This window comes from Pleurodeles waltl, chromosome 10, assembly GCF_031143425.1.
Source record: "Pleurodeles waltl isolate 20211129_DDA chromosome 10, aPleWal1.hap1.20221129, whole genome shotgun sequence".
NCBI lineage: Eukaryota > Metazoa > Chordata > Amphibia > Caudata > Salamandridae > Pleurodeles > Pleurodeles waltl.
Window position 1 is genome coordinate 1,044,614,404 of NC_090449.1, and position 19,838 is coordinate 1,044,634,241.

At 48.5% G+C, this 19,838-nt stretch overlaps 1 protein-coding gene across 2 annotated transcripts in view; it reads left to right on the forward strand.

The window, feature by feature from the left end:
* Positions 1 to 19,838, forward strand: part of TOP2B (DNA topoisomerase II beta) — a 485,217-nt gene that overhangs the window by 265,497 nt on the left and 199,882 nt on the right. For both annotated transcript variants that reach the window (XM_069212028.1, XM_069212029.1), the window contains exons 21-22: positions 780 to 1,011; positions 19,627 to 19,761. In XM_069212028.1, coding sequence (XP_069068129.1) covers positions 780 to 1,011; positions 19,627 to 19,761 — 367 coding nt within the window. The remainder of the gene's footprint in view (positions 1 to 779; positions 1,012 to 19,626; positions 19,762 to 19,838) is intronic.

The window sequence follows — 19,838 nt, forward strand, 5'->3', positions numbered from 1 at the left end:
CTTCCTACAATAAGGAAATCAGACTCAAGCCAATACAGCTAGACCTCACTGTTGCCCAAATTATCCATGCTCAACAGATGAAGAACAGCCTGCTTGGAGACTATGAGCTTCTACAGCCTTGCCCATGCTGTCTAAGATAGGCACAATCCCCTTATCCAGCAGTTGAGAACACATTCAATGTTTACAGCTCCCATAGAGTAAGAAGGATGGGGCACAGGATCTCATTTATGGGGACTAGTTATAGCAGCCTTCTCATCAGAGGAGGAGAGGAATGAACAGAAAGCATAGAGCTATAATCGTTGCCACAACTTCCAGTTTCCTCAGTCTTGTATGAGAGGGGTGCTACCCCTTTTGTACGCATTGTTCACTTTGAGAGACCTAATATCCTATGAGGAGAGCTTAACTCTGCTAAACGGAGGACAGTAAAAATGAGGGTCACATCCAGTGGACTTGCAAATTGTCAAATTCACTGTAGGAAAAACATACAGCAGGTTAGAAAAAGCAAAAGGAGCAGGGTTGCCTTGATATTCAAATACTACATTTTACTTTAATGTTTGGCTGAAGGAACTCGAAATGTTTTATTTCAATAACAAATTATTTTTTAAATTGAAAAAAGAGTTTTAATGTTTTATGGCTGACATAATAGCGGATTGTGTGCTGTTCAACAACATTCACAATAACGACCTGGGGAAGATATCCACTTTGGAAAACTGTTACTTGTCACCCTTTTGCTTTGTTATTTTGAAAGTGGACTTGATATTTTTTCTCTTTCATATTAGCCCTCTGGCACGGTTGCTTTTCCCTTCAACGGATGATAACCTATTGAAGTTCCTGTATGATGACAATCAGCGTGTCGAGCCAGAGTGGTACATTCCCATCATTCCAATGGTTTTGATCAATGGTGCAGAGGGGATTGGTACAGGATGGGCCTGTAAAATTCCAAACTACGACACCAGAGAGATTGTAAACAATGTCCGACGAATGCTGGATGGCCTGGACCCTCATCCTATGGTAACAAAGCTTGTTTTAGCAATCTACATACTCCTGATCTCATGTATTTGCCTGTCCATCACTTGGCTGAAAATGCATATATTTTTGTTTGAGTGCTATGACTGGATTGACTTGTGGTTGCCCAAGTGAATGATAGTACATTTTTATACGTTAAATTTTTGCAGCATAAATCATTCCTGAATTCACACGAAGTGCCCTATTGCGTCATCTGTATGTGGCCTATGTGCCGTAACCTGCCCGACGACGGACATTTTGCCACCTGCACTCCCATATGTTTAAAAGACGATGTGGAAGAAGCAGGTGGTGAAATGTATTAACAAGGTGCAAGATTGGGCAGTGGTTTTGGTCGGGGGAGGAGAGGGGAAAGGAAAACTGCATAGAAATATATAAGCAGGGGAACCGCAGTACACCTCCTCCTCCAGTAAAGAAAAAAGAACCATGGGGGCCAAAGAAAACAATTCAGAGTGCAGAAACCCACAACATCCGGGTTGCTGTCAGCCAGGGGAAAATAAAAGCTGTATGCTGCTTTTCCACTGGTAAATAGAAGTGTAGCATACAGAAAAGTGTGTGGGAAGATGGGGGGAAGGGGGTGGGGGGGGGTTTAAAAAACAAGCATTTGCAATGCAATGGGTCTCGCATTTGCTTGAGTTTTTGCTGTTGACATGGTAAATTCGTAACTGGACTTGCCACATAAATTGGTCTACTCTGCCTCCATAATTGTCTTTTCCTGCCACATAATTCCAGTGGTCCTGCATGTAACTAAAGCACTTCCATTTACCTTCTTCCTCGATCTTCAGCCAAAAATGTAAAATGTTGCCTTTTGCTTCCTAATTTAAATCTGCCATGCTAATTCCAATAGAATATCACTTTCGCCACTGCACCATCAGAGTTCCTGGCTGGCTAACACAAGTCCCAAAAATGGACACAAGATAGCCACAGAGGCGTAATGAGAGAAATAAACCTGAAGGGTCACCCAAAAATACCAAGAGTGTTAAAACAATCATAGTGTAATAAGGAAGTTAAGTTGGTCTAAATCGTAGTCGTATGGAGTTCCCCAGGGATCCTCACTCAGCCCTGCCATCTTCAATGTCTACATGGCACAGTTTGCCAACATCGTCCAATCCCACGGCCTTAACATCGTCTCCTACGCGGACGACAGTCAGCTCATCCTCTCTCTCACGAATGACCCCACAACCGCCAAGACCAACCTCCACACCGGACTTCACGCCATTGCCAAGTGGATGGAGGCAAGCCGCCTCAAACTGAACTCTGAGAAAACCGAGATCATCATCTTCGGCTCCAACAGATAAGCATGGGACGACTCCTGGGGGCCTGCCACCCTGGGATCTGCCCCAACGCCCACCACCCACGCACGCAACCTCGGCTTCATACTGGACACATCGCTCTCTATGAACCAGCAAGTCCACGCCGTCACATCCGCATGCTTTTACACCCTTCACATGCTTCGCAAGACCTTCAGATGGATCCCTGTTGTGACCAGAAGACGGTCACCCACACCCTCGTTAGCAGCAGACTGGACTACAGTAACGCTTTCTACACTGGAACAGCCACGCTCCAGAGGAAACTACAGCGCATCCAGAACGCCTCATCATGATTCATCCTCAACCTTCCTCGCCACAAACACATCTCAGCCCACCTCGGAGATCTCCACTGGCTCCCCGTTAACAAAAGGATCATCTTTAAACTCCTGATCCACACTCACAAGGCTGTCCACGACGCCGGACCTGCCTACCTCAACGAGCGTCTCAACTTCCACATCCCTACACGCCAGCTTCGCTCCGCCAACCTCGCCCTTGCGACCTCCACCATACCACAACCTGCCACAGATCCTTCTCACACCTTGCTGCCAAAACCTGGAACTCCCACCCCATCAACCTACGTCTGACCCAGGACCTCCTGACCTTCAGGAAGCACCTCAAGACCTGGCTCTAGCACCCTTCCCCCCCCCCCCCTCCCCCCCCCCCCTCCCCAGCCTTGAGACCCTACAGAGTGAGTAGCGCGCCTAACAAATTACTGAGGACACCATAATAAAAAAGCATTTGTAAGAAACATGGTCATGTAACCATATAGTTAGCCCCTAGAGGACATAACCAGAAGAAAACAGAATGGCAGAAAGTAATACAGTGCAACCATATAGTTAGCCCCTAGACAGCATAGTGCATTACACATTTTCAGAGCTAGCAGGCCTAGTGCAATGATATTACAGACAAGGCCCTTAAAACACCAACTACATGCAGCTGTAAAACAAAGGTTGCAGCCATAAGAGAGCATAAAAAGTCACTGAATGGTGGGAGGGGTTATTATTTTGGAGTCCCAACTAACCTATTGTGGGGGCCCAAAGATGGCCTAAACAGAGAGAGTGCATTGTGCTGAATGTTTTGGTGGTGGTTCCATTGGCCTAGGACCAAACATGTTTAGGAAAAGAATGCTTGCAAAGCATTATGGGGCGAGTTTCCCTGAGTGTAGTGAATATTGTAGTATCGGCTCTAACATTGTGTTGGTAGAGGCTCTTTGAGGATTTTTTATTTTTATTTACATAAAGCATTTATCAATTACAAGTGTTTTTGTGAAAGCTATGGAGAGCGAAGGGGAGAACCAAAAGAAATTACTCTGATTAGGCAGCAGTGTGAACAATGTGACCAACGCTTCAATACCGCTGATGGAGTTCATGCTGTGAGCAGCGCCATGGAGCAAAAAGGGGAGAGACAAGAGGTGTATCTGCAATTGTGCAATAATACATGTAACAGGGTCAGTTTGCAAGGCAATAACAAAACCACCCTTATGCGGGACAAACATAAAGCATTTGCCAACGATATCAAGGGATTTTTGAAAGGCAAGCCCACAAACGTGTGAAAGTGATGGACGATAGATGGGCATGGTTAAAAGCCCACAGAATACTTAAAACAGGTTGAAAAGCGCTTGCGCTCAACCTAAAAAGGTGAAATAACTGAGGGGCAAACAACCACGTTGACAATGTCTACGTTTGTCCTGTAGTGAAATACCTACTGTAAGGAAATGCCTCCTTGGCATGGTTACCCCCTGACTTTTTGCCTTTGCTGATGCTAAGTTTTGATTGGAAAGTGTGCTGAGGCCTGCTAACCAGGCCCCAGCACCAGTGTTCTTTCCCTAACCTGTACTTTTGTTTCCACAATTGGCACACCCTGGCATCCAAGTAAGTCCCTTGTAACTGGTACCCCTGGTACCAAGGGCCCTGATGCCAGGGAAGGTCTCTAAGGACGGCAGCATATCTTATGCCACTCTGGGGACTCCTCACTCAGCACAGACACACTGCTTGCCAGCTTGTGTGTGCTGGTGAGGACAAAACGAGTAAGTCGACATGGCACTCCTCTCAGGGTGCCATGCCAACCTCACACTGCCTGTGCAGTATAGATAAGTCACCCCTCTAGCAGGCCTTACAGCCCTAAAGCAGGGTGCACTATACCATAGGTGAGGGCACCAGTGCATGAGCACTGTGCCCCTACAGTGTCTAAGCAAAATCTTAGCCATTGTAAGTGCAGGGTAGCCATAAGAGTATATGGTCTGGAAGTCTATCAAACACGAACTCCACAGCACCATAATGGCTACACTGAAAACTGGGAAGTTTGTTATCAAACTTCTCAGCACAATAAATGCACACTGATGCCAGTGTACATTTTATTGTAACATACACCCCAGAGGGCACCTTAGAGGTGCCCCCTGAAACCTTAACCAACTACCCGTGTAGGCTGACTGGTTTTAGCAGCCTGCCACACTCGAGACATGTTGCTGGCCACATGGGGAGAGTGCCTTTGTCACTCTGTGGCTAGTAACAAAGCCTGTTCTGGGTGGAGATGCTTATCACCTCCCCCTTGCAGGAACTGTAACACCTGGCGGTGAGTCTCAAGGGCTCACCCCCTTTGTTACAGCACCCCAGGGCATTCCAGCTAGTGGAGTTGCCCGCCTCCTCCGGCCACGGCCCCACTTTTAGCTGCAAGGCCGGAGGAGATAATGAGAAAAACAAGGAGTTGTCACTGGCCAGTCAGGACAGCCCCTAAGGCAACCTGAGCTGAGGTGACTCTAACTTTTAAAAATCCTCCATCTTGCAGATGGAGGATTCCCCCAGTAGGGATAGGAATGTTACCCCCTCCCCTTGGGAGGAGGCACAAAGAGGATGTAGCCACCGTCAGGGCTAGTAGCCATTGGCTACTGCCCTCCCAGACCTAAACACCCCCCTAAATTCTGTATTTAGGGGCTCCCAACGAACCTAGGAACTCAGATTCCTGCAACCTAAGAAGAAGAGGACTGCCAAGCTGAAAAACCCTGCAGAGAAGACTGAGACACCAACTGCTTTGGCCCCAGCTCTACCGGCCTGTCTCCCCACTTCTAAAAGACACTGCTCCAGCGACGCTTTCCCCAGGGACCAGCGACCCCTGAATCCTCAGAGGACTGCCCTGCTCTAGAAGGACCAAGAAACTCCCGAGGACAGCGGCTCTGTTCACCCAAGACTGCAACTTTGTTTCAAAGGAGCAACTTTAAAACAACTGCGTTTCCCGCCAGAAGCGTGAGACTTGCTACTCTGCACCCGACGCCCCGGGCTCGACTTGTGGAGAAACTACACTTCAGGGAGGACTCCCCGGCGACTGCGAGACCGTGAGTAGCCAGAGTTGTCCCCCCTGAGCCCCCACAGCGACGCCTGCAGAGGGAATCCCTAGGCTCCCCCTGACCGCGACTGCCTGCTTCCCAGATCTCGACGCCTGGTAAAGACTCTGCACCCCCCAAGACCTGAAAGATCGGAACTCCAGTGCAGGAGTGACCCCCAGGAAGCCCTCTCCCTTGCCCAGGTGGTGGCTACCCCGAGGAACCTCACCCACCCCCCCTCTGCCTGCCTGCATCGCTGAAGAGACCCCTTGGTCTCCCATTGAAATCCATTGGAAACCTGACGTGTGTTTGCACACTGCACCCGGCCGCCCCCGTGCTGCTGAGGGTGTACTTTCTGTGCTAACTTGTGTCCCCCCCGGTGCCCTACAAAACCCCAAGGTCTGCCCTCTGAAGACGCGGGTACTTACTTGCTGGCAGACTGGAACCAGGGCACCCCTTCTCCATTGAAGCCTATGTGTTTTGGGCACCACTTTGACCTCTTCACCTGACCGGCCCTCAGCTCCTGGTGTGGTAACTTTGGGGTGGCTCTGAACGCCCAACAGTGGGCTACTTTGGACCCAAACTTAAACCCCGTAGGTGGTTTACTTACCTGCAAGAACTAACAAAATCTTACTCCCCCTAGGAACTGTGAAAATTGCACTGTCTACTTTTAAAATAGCTATATGTTGTAAGGAAATGCCTCCTTGGCATGGTTTCCCCCTGACTTTTTGCCTTTGCTGATGCTATGTTTACAATTGAAAGTGTGCTGAGGCCTGCTAACCAGGCCCCAGCACCGGTGTTCTTTCCCTAACCTGTACTTTTGTATCCACAATTGGCAGACCCTGGCATCCAGATAAGTCCCTTGTAACTGGTACTTCTAGTACCAAGGGCCCTGATGCCAAGGAAGGTCTCTAAGGGCTGCAGCATGTCTTATGCCACCCTGGAGACCTCTCACTCAGCACAGACACACTGCTTGCCAGCTTGTGTGTGCTAGTGAGGACAAAACGAGTAAGTCGACATGGCACTCCCCTCAGGGTGCCATGCCAGCCTCTCACTGCCTATGCAGTATAGGTAAGACACCCCTCTAGCAGGCCTTACAGCCCTAAGGCAGGGTGCACTATACCATAGGTGAGGGTACCAGTGCATGAGCATGGTACCCCTACAGTGTCTAAACAAAACCTTAGACATTGTAAGTGCAGGGTAGCCATAAGAGTATATGGTCTGGGAGTCTGTCAAACACGAACTCCACAGCACCATAATGGCTACACTGAAAACTGGGAAGTTTGGTATCAAACTTCTCAGCACAATAAATGCACACTGATGCCAGTGTACATTTTATTGCAAAATACACCCCAGTGGGCACCTTAGAGGTGCCCCCTGAAACTTAACCGACTGTCTGTGTAGGCTGACTAGTTCCAGCAGACTGCCACACTAGAGACATGTTGCTGGCCCCATGGGGAGAGTGCCTTTGTCACTCTGAGGCCAGTAACAAAGCCTGCACTGGGTGGAGATGCTAACACCTCCCCCAGGCAGGAGCTGTAACACCTGGCGGTGAGCCTCAAACGCTCACCCCTTTGTCACAGCCCAGCAGGGCACTCCAGCTTAGTGGAGTTGCCCGCCCCCTCCGGCCACGGCCCCCACTTTTGGCGGCAAGGCTGGAGGGAACAAAGAAAGCAACAAGGAGTCGTCACTGGCCAGTCAGGACAGCCCCTAAGGTGTCCTGAGCTGAGGTGACTCTAACTTTTAGAAATCCTCCATCTTGCAGATGGAGGATTCCCCCAATAGGGTTAGGATTGTGACCCCCTCCCCTTGGGAGGAGGCACAAAGAGGGTGTACCCACCCTCAGGGCTAGTAGCCATTGGCTACTACCCCCCAGACCTAAACACGCCCTTAAATTTAGTATTTAAGGGCTACCCTGAACCCTAGAAAATTAGATTCCTGCAACAACAAGAAGAAGGACTGCCCAGCTGAAAACCCCTGCAGAGGAAGACCAGAAGACAACAACTGCCTTGGCTCCAGAAACTCACCGGCCTGTCTCCTGCCTTCCAAAGAACTCTGCTCCAGCGACGCCTTCCAAAGGGACCAGCGACCTCTGAATCCTCTGAGGACTGCCGTGCTTCGACGACGACAAGAAACTCCCGAGGACAGCGGACCTGCTCCAAAAAGACTGCAACTTTGTTTCAAGAAGCAGCTTTAAAGAACCCTGCAACTCCCCGCAAGAAGCGTGAGACTTGCAACACTGCACCCGGCGACCCCGACTCGGCTGGTGGAGAACCAACACCTCAGGGAGGACCCCCCGGACTACTCTACGACTGTGAGTACCAAAACCTGTCCCCCCTGAGCCCCCACAGCGCCGCCTGCAGAGGGAATCCCGAGGCTTCCCCTGACCGCGACTCTCTGAAACCTAAGTCCCGACGCCTGGAAAAGACCCTGCACCCGCAGCCCCCAGGACCTGAAGGACCGGACTTTCACTGGAGAAGTGACCCCCAGGAGTCCCTCTCCCTTGCCCAAGTGGAAGTTTCCCCGAGGAAGACCCCCTTGCCTGCCTGCAGCGCTGAAGAGATCCCTTGATCTCTCATTGACTAACATTGCAAACCCGACGCTTGTTTCTACACTGCACCCGGCCGCCCCCGCGCCGCTGAGGGTGAAATTTCTGTGTGGGCTTGTGTCCCCCCCAGTGCCCTACAAAACCCCCCTGGTCTGCCCTCCGAAGACGCGGGTACTTACCTGCAAGCAGACCGGAACCGGGGCACCCCCTTCTCTCCATTCTAGCCTATGCGTTTTGGGCACCACTTTGAACTCTGCACCTGACCGGCCCTGAGCTGCTGGTGTGGTGACTTTGGGGTTGCTCTGAACCCCCAACGGTGGGCTACCTTGGACCAAGAACTGAACCCTGTAAGTGTCTTACTTACCTGGTAAAACTAACAAAAACTTACCTCCCCCAGGAACTGTCAAAATTGCACTGTGTCCACTTTTAAAATAGCTATTTGTGAATAACTTGAAAAGTATACATGCAATTGAAATGATTCAAAGTTCCTAATGTACTTACCTGCAATACCTTTCAAACAAGATATTACATGTTAAATTTGAACCTGTGGTTCTTAAAATAAACTAAGAAAAGATATTTTTCTATAACAAAACCTATTGGCTGGATTTGTCTCTGAGTGTGTGTACCTCATTTATTGTCTGTGTATGTACAACAAATGCTTAACACTACTCCTTGGATAAGCCTACTGCTCGACCACACTACCACAAAATAGAGCATTAGTATTATCTATTTTTACCACTATTTTACCTCTAAGGGGAACCCTTGGACTCTGTGCATGCTATTCCTTACTTTGAAATAGCACATACAGAGCCAACTTCCTACATATGTGATTTATTTGAAAACTGTGTATGCTATTTTGATTATTCAAAGTTCCTAAAGTACCTACCTGCAATACCTTTCATTTGAATTATTACATGTAAAATTTGAACCTGTGGTTCTTAAAATAAAAGATATTTCTCTATACAAAAACCTATTGGCCTGGAATTGTCTTTGAGTGTGCATTCCTCATTTATTGCCTGTGTGTGTGTACAACAAATGCTTAACACTACCCTCTGATAAGCCTACTGCTCGACCACACTACCACAAAATAGAGCATTAGAATTATCTCTTTTTGCCACTATCTTACCTCTAAGGGGAACCCTTGTACTCTGTGCATACTATTCCTTACTTTGAAATAGTGCATACAGAGCCAACTTCCTACACCTACAGATCGGGAAACTGTTGCTTTTGCTTTTCTCCTTTCCCATTTTGTGTAGCAGCCAGTAGGTAGGTTTTAGTCTTCCCCCTGTGATATCAGACATGTATGCCCACAATGCTCCAGTGTCTATTTGCCATCTTTGAGTTCTTTTTTTCCTCCATTGATTTCGAAGCTAGGGTCCACAGCTTATGGTTGAAGACAGCAAAGAATCTGAGGAAAACACCAAGAAAAGAACAAATATTGTTAATGATGGAGAGAAACATCTAAGAGAGAGAGGGAAATAGCTGAAGAAAACTGCAGAAAATACACAGGGTTTTCTGTTGACCTTCCACCATATGGTGTAGAATGTAGACTTGGGGGATGGCAAAGCTTTGATTGTCCCTTTGGTCTCCGAAGGCATAGGAAATCCCCCTTTAAACTCTGTCCCAAGTGCCATGCTAAATTAGCACAGACGGACAAACAAAAGAAGCCCTAGAGAAACCCCATAACCAAGGGACCGCAACATTACTGGGCAGTCGAGCTGATAGTTTTGGACTCTAACATCCCAAAGCCACCTTTGATGCCGAAGCACAGGGCAGTCATACGCAAAACAAAAACTCAAGAGCCTCACCAGTTGAAGACCAAAGACACTGCTGAGAACAGACCTTCACCCTCGACTTAACTCCAGAAAGCAATGGAGGAAGGTAAAGGACCTGAAAAAAGGCCATTCAACTCCGATAAGGAAGATATACTTGATGATCGTCATTGAGCAGTGTCGACTTCGTAAGGAAATGCAAACCTGAAACCAAAATGGCGACATTGCTGCAAAAAAAGAAAAGCTTTGACAAACCTCTCAAGGGATTGTAGATTCCTGCAAAGCCAACTGGGGTACAGAAGGTCAATCAGCGCCATCTCTTAACGCTAGAACCACAACAAGAGTTTTAGGAGGGATTTGAACAAAATGAAGTCCTTGTATCTAAGACACTACATAAGTAGGACATTTGACCGAATCTATATTCTGACTCATCAAAGCAAGGTTTTTACTCATACTAATCTAGGCTTTCACCACTCAACTACACCTCGCTCTGCAATGCTGTCAGTAAGGGGGAAGCTGATACATATGGTGTGCAATTATAAGAGGAGCAGGCATAGGCATTTTAAGAAAGTGCCTCTTTTGGCAATGGTCACCCCACTTTTTTTTTCCACTGAGGTCTTTCGTCAGAGGGCATAGGTGCACTGGGTTCCTGCTAAACAGGTTGCCAGTGCTGTTTCCCTAAAACAAGGTAAATGGTCTACTTGTACAGGATTGACACCTACTCTTACCTCTGTAGGTTGCTAGTAAATAGTACTAGTAATAGGGCCCGGATACTAGAGAGGGTCCCTAAGGGCTGCAGCATGTATTGTGGCATCTCAAGGGATTCTCTCTCTCTCTCTCACCCCCCCCCCCCCCCCCCATTTACAATTCCTGCTCAAGAGGAAGATGTTATCACCTCCTCCAGCAGGAGTGGCTAGTGAATCTGCATACCAAGGCCAGGGACTTCAACAACCCTGCTGCCTTTGGTATGCGACCCTGGCTTCCCTAAGACGTGAGAGTTGCCAGCCCCTGCCCAGGGCCCATTTGGCACCAGGACAGGCAGCAAATTAGCTATGCAGATAGGCGTGGTGCACTGCCAGGCTAGTCACATCCCTAAGGTGGGGAGCCTGATGTGCTTCACGAAAGAAGGGTTCTCCATCTTGATTTAGATGGAATATGAATTCTGGGGCAGGGTTATAGCCACTCCCCACAGGAAGTGGTTATATAAGGGGTGTAGCCAAGGGAGGGCTAAGTAGCTCATTGGCTACTAACCTACACTCCTCCCAAACCCGCTTGTATTGAGTATGTAGGTGCCCCCCCCAACACCAAAAGAACACATTTGTGTGACTGAAGAAAGAAGAGGAGAAGAGCCGAAGAAGCTAGAACTGTGGACTTTGGCACAAATCCTGACTGCTTACCTGCTACTGTCCAGACAATCGCAACAACCGGACTCATCCTGCAGCTATGCATCTTTCAAAAGCCTAAGAGAGCCTCCAGCACTTCGCCAAGCCGTCAGCATCTTCCTTGAAGTGGAGGAGCACTACCTGCACCTTTCAGGCACCAACCGCAACATCCAGTTCAATGTTCTGCTGACCACAGTGTCTGTCGACGCAGCAGCCACCCAGGGGAGGTCACCGAGCTCCAGTGTGACTAACCTGTCTCCCCACCAACTGAGAAGACCCCAAGACCTACTGGAGCTGTCCTGCACCAGTACCCGGGGTACCGGACCCCTTGCAGCAGCCATTGATTGCTTGAGACCAGACCGGACTCCAACACTGCAACCAGAGACCAGCCGTCTAGGGATGTCTGCATCGCAGAGGCCATCACCAAGAGTAGAACGGCTGCCCTTGTTTTGTCCCCTCCTTGCAGGTCCACCCAAGAATTGTAGGCGCCTTGACACAGGAGCACCTGATATCCAAAACCCACTGTACCTGAGCTCCATGGCCTGGGTCCACGGTAACGGACCGTTCCCTTGTTCCCAGGACCCCCACCGATGAGCTCCCCATTGAGAGCTCCCAAACTTGTCACCCAGTCTCCGTATGCAGCCTGTCTCCACGTAACACCCCCGCCAACTCAGACGACCTAGGGTAGGTAAAACTGGACTGCGGTGTTTCTTGTCCCCTTAGCAGCCCACAAACTGAAGAGGGACCCCTCAGAATCAACACCAAAGACCCCTATGCAGTAAAAATACTTAATTCAAAGTAAGTGCTTTACCAGGTAAAAGCTCTTTTGAGTGAATTGTTAGTTACTTGCAAAAATGGATGCACTGCAACAGTACTTACCATCTTTTGAAGTTTTTCTGGTGTTGAAACATTCTATAAAAATGACTAGATTTTTCTAAACATTGAGTGTAGGAAAGTACCATCTTGCCTGGCATGTTACCCCCATTTTTCACTGTATATATGTTGTTTTAGTTGTATGTGTCACTGGGACCCTGGTAACCCAGGGCCCCAGTGCTCATAAGTGTGCCTGAATGTGTTACCTGTGTAGTGACTAACTGTCTCACTGAGGCTCTGCTAATCAGAACCTCAGTGGTTATGCTCTCTCATTTCTTTCCAAATTGTCACTGACAGGCTAGTGACCATTTTTACCAATTTACATTGGCTTACTGGAACACCCTTATAATTCCCTAGTATATGGTACTGAGGTACCCAGGGTATTGGGGTTCCAGGAGATCCCTAGGGGCTGCAGCATTTCTTTTGCCACCCATAGGGAGCTCTGGCAATTCTTACACAGGCCTGCCACTGCAGCCTGAGTGAAATAACGTCCACGTTATTTCACAGCCATTTTACACTGCACTTAAGTAACTTATAAGTCACCTATATGTCTAACCTTTACCTGGTAAAGGTTAGGTGCAAAGTTACTTAGTGTGAGGGCACCCTGGCACTAGCCAAGGTGCCCCCACATTGTTCAGAGCCAATTCCCTGAACTTTGTGAGTGCGGGGACACCATTACACGCGTGCACTACATATAGGTCACTACCTATATGTAGCTTCACAATGGTAACTCCGAATATGGCCATGTAACATGTCTAAGATCATGGAATTGCCCCCTCTATGCCATCCTGGCATTGTTGGTACAATTCCTTGATCCCAGTGGTCTGTAGCACAGACCCTGGTACTGCCAAACTGCCCTTCCTGGGGTTTCACTGCAGCTGCTGCTGCTGCCAACCCCTCAGACAGGCATCTGCCCTCCTGGGGTCCAGCCAGGCCTGGCCCAGGATGGCAGAACAAAGAACTTCCTCTGAGAGAGGGTGTGACACCCTCTCCCTTTGGAAAATGGTGTGAAGGCAGGGGAGGAGTAGCCTCCCCCAGCCTCTGGAAATGCTTTGTTGGGCACAGATGTGCCCAATTCTGCATAAGCCAGTCTACACCGGTTCAGGGACCCCTTAGCCCCTGCTCTGGCGCGAAACTGGACAAAGGAAAGGGGAGTGACCACTCCCCTGACCTGCACCTCCCCTGGGAGGTGTCCAGAGCTCCTCCAGTGTGCTCCAGACCTCTGCCATCTTGGAAACAGAGGTGCTGCTGGCACACTGGACTGCTCTGAGTGGCCAGTGCCACCAGGTGACGTCAGAGACTCCTTGTGATAGGCTCCTTCAGGTGTTGCTAGCCTATCCTCTCTCCTAGGTAGCCAAACCCTCTTTTCTGGCTATTTAGGGTCTCTGTCTCTGGGGAAACTTCAGATAACGAATGCATGAGCTCAGCCGAGTTCCTCTGCATCTCTCTCTTCACCTTCTGATAAGGAATCGACTGCTGACCGCGCTGGAAGCCTGCAAACCTGCAACATAGTAGCAAAGACTACTGCAACTCTGTAACGCTGATCCTGCCTGTAAGGAAATGCCTCCTTGGCATGGTTGCCCCCTGACTTTTTGCCTTTGCTGATGCTATGTTTACAATTGAAAGTGTGCTGAGGCCTGCTAACCAGGCCCCAGCACCAGTGTTCTTTCCCTAACCTGTACTTTTGTATCCACAATTGGCAGACCCTGGCATCCAGATAAGTCCCTTGTAACTGGTACTTCTAGTACCAAGGGCCCTGATGCCAAGGAAGGTCTCTAAGGGCTGCAGCATGTCTTATGCCACCCTGGAGACCTCTCACTCAGCACAGACACCCTGCTTGCCAGCTTGTGTGTGCTAGTGAAGACAAAACGAGTAAGTCGACGTGGCACTCCCCTCAGGGTGCCATGCCAGCCTCTCACTGCCTATGCAGTATAGGTAAGACACCCCTCTAGCAGGCCTTACAGCCCTAAGGCAGGGTGCACTATACCATAGGTGAGGGTACCAGTGCATGAGCATGGTACCCCTACAGTGTCTAAACAAAACCTTAGACATTGTAAGTGCTGGGTAGCCATAAGAGTATATGGTCTGGGAGTCTGTCAAACACGAACTCCACAGCACCATAATGGCTACACTGAAAACTGGGAAGTTTGGTATCAAACTTCTCAGCACAATAAATGCACACTGATGCCAGTGTACATTTTATTGTAAAATACACCACAGAGGGCACCTTAGAGGTGCCCCCTGAAACTTAACCGACTATCTGTGTAGGCTGACTAGTTTTAGCAGCCTGCCACAAACCGAGACATGTTGCTGGCCCCATGGGGAGAGTGCCTTTGTCACTCTGAGGCCAGTAACAAAGCCTGCACTGGGTGGAGATGCTAACACCTCTCCCAGGCAGGAATTGTCACACCTGGCGGTGAGCCTCAAAGGCTCACCTCCTTTGTGCCAACCCAGCAGGACACTCCAGCTAGTGGAGTTGCCCGCCCCCTCCGGCCAGGCCCCACTTTTGGCGGCAAGGCCAGAGAAAATAATGAGAATAACAAGGAGGAGTCACTGGCCAGTCAGGACAGCCCCTAAGGTGTCCTGAGCTGAGGTGACTCTAACTTTTAGAAATCCTCCATCTTGCAGATGGAGGATTCCCCCAATAGGGTTAGGATTGTGACCCCCTCCCCTTGGGAGGAGGCACAAAGAGGGTGTACCCACCCTCAGGGCTAGTAGCCATTGGCTACTAACCCCCCAGACCTAAACACGCCCTTAAATTTAGTATTTAAGGGCTACCCTGAACCCTAGAAAATTAGATTCCTGCAACTACAAGAAGGACTGCCTAGCTGAAAACCCCTGCAGAGGAAGACCAGAAGACGACAACTGCCTTGGCTCCAGAAACTCACCGGCCTGTCTCCTGCCTTCCAAAGATCCTGCTCCAGCGACGCCTTCCAAAGGGACCAGCGACCTCGACATCCTCTGAGGACTGCCCCTGCTTCGAAAAGACAAGAAACTCCCGAGGACAGCGGACCTGCTCCAAGAGAAGCTGCAACTTTGTTTCCAGCAGCTTTAAAGAACCCTGCAAGCTCCCCGCAAGAAGCGTGAGACTTGCAACACTGCACCCGGCGACCCCGACTCGGCTGGTGGAGAACCGACACCTCAGGAGGGACCCCAGGACTACTCTGATACTGTGAGTACCAAAACCTGTCCCCCCTGAGCCCCCACAGCGCCGCCTGCAGAGGGAATCCCGAGGCTTCCCCTGACCGCGACTCTTTGAACCTAAAGTCCCGACGCCTGGGAGAGACCCTGCACCCGCAGCCCCCAGGACCTGAAGGACCGGACTTTCACTGGAGGAGTGACCCCCAGGAGTCCCTCTCCCTTGACCAAGTGGAGGTTTCCCCGAGGAACCCCCCCCTTGCCTGCCTGCAGCGCTGAAGAGATCCCTAGATCTCCCATTGACTTCCATTACAAACCCGACGCTTGTTTCTACACTGCACCCGGCCGCCCCCGCGCTGCTGAGGGTGAAATTTCTGTGTGGACTGGTGTCCCCCCCCGGTGCCCTACAAAACCCCCCTGGTCTGCCCTCCGAAGACGCGGGTACTTACCTGCAAGCAGACCGGAACCGGGGCACCCCCTTCTCTCCATTCTAGTCTATGTGTTTTGGGCACCACTTTGAACTCTGCACCTGACCGGCCCTGAGCTGCTGGTGTGGTGACTTTGGGGTTGCTCTGAACCCCCAACGGTGGGCTACCTTGGACCAAGAACTGAACCCTGTAAGTGTCCTACTTACCTGGTAAAACTAACAAAAACTTACCTCCCCTAGGAACTGTGAAAATTGCACTAAGTGTCCACTTTTAAAACAGCTATTTGCCAATAACTTGAAAAGTATACATGCAATTTTTATGATTTGAAGTTCCTAAAGTACTTACCTGCAATACCTTTCGAACAAGATATTACATGTTAAATTTGAACCTGTGGTTCTTAAAATAAACTAAGAAAAGATATTTTTTTATACCAAAACCTATTGGCTGGATTTGTCTCTGAGTGTGTGTACCTCATTTATTGTCTATGTGTATGTACAACAAATGCTTAACACTACTCCTTGGATAAGCCTACTGCTCGACCACACTACCACAAAATAGAGCATTAGTATTATCTATTTTTACCACTATTTTACCTCTAAGGGGAACCCTTGGACTCTGTGCATGCTATTCCTTACTTTGAAATAGCACATACAGAGCCAACTTCCTACACTGCCGCCTTCTCGACTGTTTTCCTGCTTGTGCATGCTGTGGGGGTAGTCTGCCTCCTCTCTGCACCAGAAGCTCCGAAGAAATCTCCCGTGGGTCGCCGGAATCTTCCCCCTGCAACCGCAGGCACCAAAAAGCTGCATTACCGGTCCCTTGGGTCTCCTCTCAGCACGACGAGCGAGGTCCCTCGAATCCAGCGACTCTGTCCAAGTGACTCCCACAGTCCAGTGACTCTTCAGTCCAAGTTTGGTGGAGGTAAGTCCGTGCCTCACCTCGCTGGGCTGCATTGCTGGGAACCGCGACTTTGCAGCTACTCCGGCCCCTGTGCACTTCCGGCGGAAATCCTTTGTGCACAGCCAAGCCTGGGTCCACGGCACTCTAACCTGCATTGCACGACTTTCTAAGTTGGTCTCCGGCGACGTGGGACTCCTTTGTGCAACTTCGGCGAGCACCGTTTCACGCATCCTCGTAGTGCCTGTTTCTGGCACTTCTCCGGGTGCTACCGGCTTCAGAGAGGGCTCCTTGTCTTGCTCGACGTCCCCTCTCTCTGCTGGTCCAATTTGCGACCTCCTGGTCCCTCCTGGGCCTCGGCAGCGTCCAAAAACGCTAACCGCACGATTTGCAGCTAGCAAGGCTTGTTGGCGTTCTTTCGGCGGGAAAACACTTCTGCACGACTCTCCACGGCGAGAGGGATCCGTCCACCAAAGGGGAAGTCTCTAGCCCTTTTCGTTCCTGCAGAAACCTCAGCTTCTTCTTTCCAGTAGAAGCTTCTTTGCACCCGCAGCTGGCATTTCCTGGGCATTTGCCCATCTCCGACTTGCTTGTGACTTTTGGACTTGGTCCCCTTGTTCCACAGGTACCCTAGATTGGAAATCCACAGTTGTTGCATTGCTGGTTTGTGTCTTTCCTGCATTATTCCTCTAACACGACTTCTTTGTCCTTAGGGGAACTTTAGTGCACTTTGCACTCACTTTTCAGGGTCTTGGGGAGGGTTATTTTTCTAACTCTCACTATTTTCTAATAGTCCCAGCGACCCTCTACAAGGTCACATAGGTTTGGGGTCCATTCGTGGTTCGCATTCCACTTTTGGAGTATATGGTTTGTGTTGCCCCTATCCCTATGTGTCCCCATTGCATCCTATTGTAACTATACATTGTTTGCACTGTTTTCTAAGACTATACTGCATATTTTTGCTATTGTGTATATATATCTTGTGTATATTTCCTATCCTCTCACTGAGGGTACACTCTAAGATACTTTGGCATATTGTCATAAAAATAAAGTACCTTTATTTTTAGTATAACTGTGTATTGTGTTTTCTTATGATATTGTGCATATGACACTAAGTGGTACTGTAGTAGCTTCACACGTCTCCTAGTTCAGCCTAAGCTGCTCTGCTAAGCTACCATTATCTATCAGCCTAAGCTGCTAGACACCCTATACACTAATAAGGGATAACTGGGCCTGGTGCAAGGTGCAAGTACCCCTTGGTACTCACTACAAGCCAGTCCAGCCTCCTACATTGAGCTCGAGTTTCCTCTTAAGTGTCGCATTTATTTACTTAGTGTGTTCAACAAATGCTTGGCACTACCCTCTGATAAGCCTAAACTGCTTGCCCACTCTACCACAAAAGAGCATTTGGGATTATTATTTTAACTCCTGTAAACCCATAAGATTTGCCTGGATTATCTGCATAGTGTCCCCTCACGTTCGGTACACTACATAGCCAGCTTCCTACACTATGCTAGGTCAGGACGCACTGAGAAATGTTTTGAAGAGGAAAAAGTACTGTTTCCTCCTGCTCCTCAAGAACTGCTTTTCCATCATTTTAATTGGCTTGCAACTCTGTACAATCATTGGACTATCAAAGATCCTATGATGCAGAAGTAAATGTTATTTACTTGTATTCCTAGTACTTTATCATCAGACTATTGAAGCCATAACCAAACTGCCAGCCACCCTCCTCGGTAGGGTTGGGCATTTGGATCCATAACACTTTAATTGATTTTTTATTTTTTTTTTTTATTGATTTTTTTTTTAACACGCTTTCTCTGTGAATCAACTGTCAGTACAGTGCAACATGGGTAGGGCATGCTCCTGGAATCTTAAAGGAACGGATTATTTTTTCCTACAGCTTTTAACAAAGACCTACCAGGTTACGTTTTTCTTTTCCTTAAGCTTGGACACTTTTAATCCTTTTTGTAACTAAAATGCTGCAATGCAGTCTTGAAACGGTTGTTTCTTTTACAATGTAAAACACTTTATGCAGGGGGAAAAATTTAGCTCCACTAGGTGCATAAAGGTGGTTGCTCATCTCATGGACATATCGACACTGGCACCTCTGTGCTTTACATTAACGGAAAACATATGTATATGGAAAGAGCTGTGGGGTCCACACAGGCAGCAAAAGATTATGCAAGTGTGTAAGCTTTCAATGAAGATTTTTACGATGCTGCAGTATAATGGCGAGTAAGTAACCTATAAAGATGATTTTTGATTCTCATGCGACCCTTCTGCTTTCCGTAGAAGAGGTGTGAGCCCTAAATAGGCAGAGATAGCTAAACCTGAGATCAGGTGCTAACCCTTAACATTGCAGATCCCCAGGAGAAATAAAGAACCTGAAGATGGCAACCATGCACTGGGGCAATGTGGTATACATCTGCTATCACAAGGGGAGGACCAAACCTACCTACTAATTAATACCCTAAAGTAAAAAAATAAAAAAAAGAATGGCAAACTCAGTACTTGGTAGTGGAACAATGTATCTCATGTGAATCCAGAACAGTTTTCAAGCTGCAAAACTATTCATACTACTAATTAAGCCTTTTGTTCATAACTGTGCCAAAGATTCCTGAGATTAACAAATTGTTCTGCAAGTATTCTGGCCTTACAGATTAGCATTGTGGCCTAACCAGGGTTTTGAACTTTCCATTTGTTAATGCATCCATCCAAGGGTTTGCCCAATTAGCCCGAATGTGTTGAACACTAGTATATGCTGTGGAGTCTGATGTGCTTGTTTGTTCGTCGGGTAGTAATGAAGAGATTTACATTTTGCACATTTTACGTCTAGGGTGGAAAACAAGGCTACTCAAAGTTACAAATGAAATTCTCAGTGTGAGAACATGATCTATTCCAACATTGACATTTTCATGTTTTTATTTTCTTTACAGCTTCCAAACTACAAAAACTTTAAGGGCACTATTCAAGAACTTGGCCAGAACCAGTATGCTGTCAGCGGTGAAATATATGTGTTGGATAGAAACACAGTTGAGATTACCGAGCTTCCGGTCAGGACGTGGACACAGGTGAGGAAATGTTATACCGTCCAAGCCAACCTGGAATGAGTAAAAGCAACCCCTGATGCATAAATTATGCAAAAAAG